Raw genomic sequence first — 1590 nt, forward strand, 5'->3', positions numbered from 1 at the left:
TACCAACCCCAACACGAAAACTTCAATCTAATTCAACTCAATTACAAAAAGTACCGATAAGTATTGAGTTCAGTAATAAGACGTATTGTGCTCTTAAAAAGGACAGCTTCGAACTCTTAATATAAATCTTAAAACGAAAATGGAAGATAAAAAAGAACTTAATTATAAAAATCTCTTCCACCCAAACTCAATATTGATTTGAACTTGAAACCATCTTAACCCAAAAACTTAAAATGATTCAAACTCAAAATTAACTTAAACTGAAATAACCCAACACTTTTAAAACTTATAATAACTCATACCCAAAACCTAACTTTGTTCATTAATTAATAGGTTTAGTCAAAATTCGATTGATATGGATATTATTGTCCATGTAAGAGGACGTAGATTTGAGTGCGCTGAAGTACATTATTCTCTTATTCATGAGTTGAACAGGGACTATAATCATAAACGTGTTAAAATTTACCATAAGTAAAATTTATATTTTCTTTAATATTATCTAATGCTTTAACTTTTTTATCACCATTATCATATTATGCCAATCATTTTCCACTATAATTCTCAATATATTTAAGCAAACATACATGCCCTCTTTTTTTTTATTTCATTAAACAAGTTTGTCTTTTACCCATCTTCCTTGAACCATGCTTTCCCCCTTACCTTCACCTCCTCCTCCACCACCACCGCAATCTCCGTCACCATCTCCAACACCACCGTCAACAAAATATTCCACTCCAATCTCCCTATCCCAAATCGTAATATCAAAACCAACAATAACCCAACAACAAGAAGCTCCATCTTCAAACAAAACAAACCCCGACACCGACACCGACAACGACAACACAACAACACTTGTACGAAAATCACTCCTCCGACAACCTCATCCACGACGAACAAATCCATTAATATGGTGTTGTGCAATAATATGTTTGATCTTCAGCGTCATCCTCATCTTATTCGGAGTAGCAACTTTAATCATCTTCTTATCAATGAGACCAAGAATCCCATTATTCGACACACCAAATGCAAGTCTTAATGGTATATACTTCGATACCCCAGAATATTTCAATGGTGATTTCACTTTCTTAGCCAATTTTTCAAACCCAAACAAGAGAATCGATGTGAGGTTTGAATATTTGGTTATAGAGCTTTATTTTCATGATAGGCTGATATCAACACAAGCTGTTCAACCATTTTATCAAAGGAGTCGTGAAATTAGGGTTGAAGCAGTTCATTTTATATCAAGCTTAGTGTATTTGCCACAGAATTTGGGTGTGGAATTGCAGAAACAAGTGTTGAGTAATAGGGTTACTTATTTCATAAGAGGAACATTCAAAGTGAGAGCTCATATGGGTTTGATCCATTTTTCTTATTGGTTACATGCTAGATGTGAATTGCTGATGTCTAGTCCACCAACTGGTGTTTTAGTTTCACATATTTGCAAAACTAAAAGATGAAATCATAATAATAATAATAATAATAATACATTTCCTGTGTTTGAATATAGAATTTGTCAATTTTTATGTAAAGAAAAACCTTGTAAACTTTCACAAAAACAAGAATTACAACTATTTCTTTATTTTTCCTTCA

The 1590-nt window shown here is 32.6% G+C and overlaps 1 protein-coding gene across 1 annotated transcript; it reads left to right on the plus strand.

Annotated features, from left to right (window-relative positions):
- Window positions 1–594: 594 nt before the first annotated feature.
- On the plus strand, window positions 595–1590 carry LOC107931131 (NDR1/HIN1-like protein 10). Its single transcript, XM_016862915.2, has one exon. The coding sequence runs from the start codon at window positions 645–647 to the stop codon at window positions 1455–1457; it is 813 nt and encodes a 270-aa protein (XP_016718404.1). The 5' UTR covers window positions 595–644; the 3' UTR covers window positions 1458–1590.

This window comes from Gossypium hirsutum, chromosome A04 (genome assembly GCF_007990345.1).
Source record: "Gossypium hirsutum isolate 1008001.06 chromosome A04, Gossypium_hirsutum_v2.1, whole genome shotgun sequence".
NCBI classification, from domain to species: Eukaryota; Viridiplantae; Streptophyta; class Magnoliopsida; order Malvales; family Malvaceae; genus Gossypium; species Gossypium hirsutum.

Bases quoted from the DNA above. Each gene is read 5' to 3' on its own strand.
- LOC107931131 (XM_016862915.2), top strand. From the start codon at position 645: ATGCTTTCCCCCTTACCTTCACCTCCTCCTCCACCACCACCGCAATCT.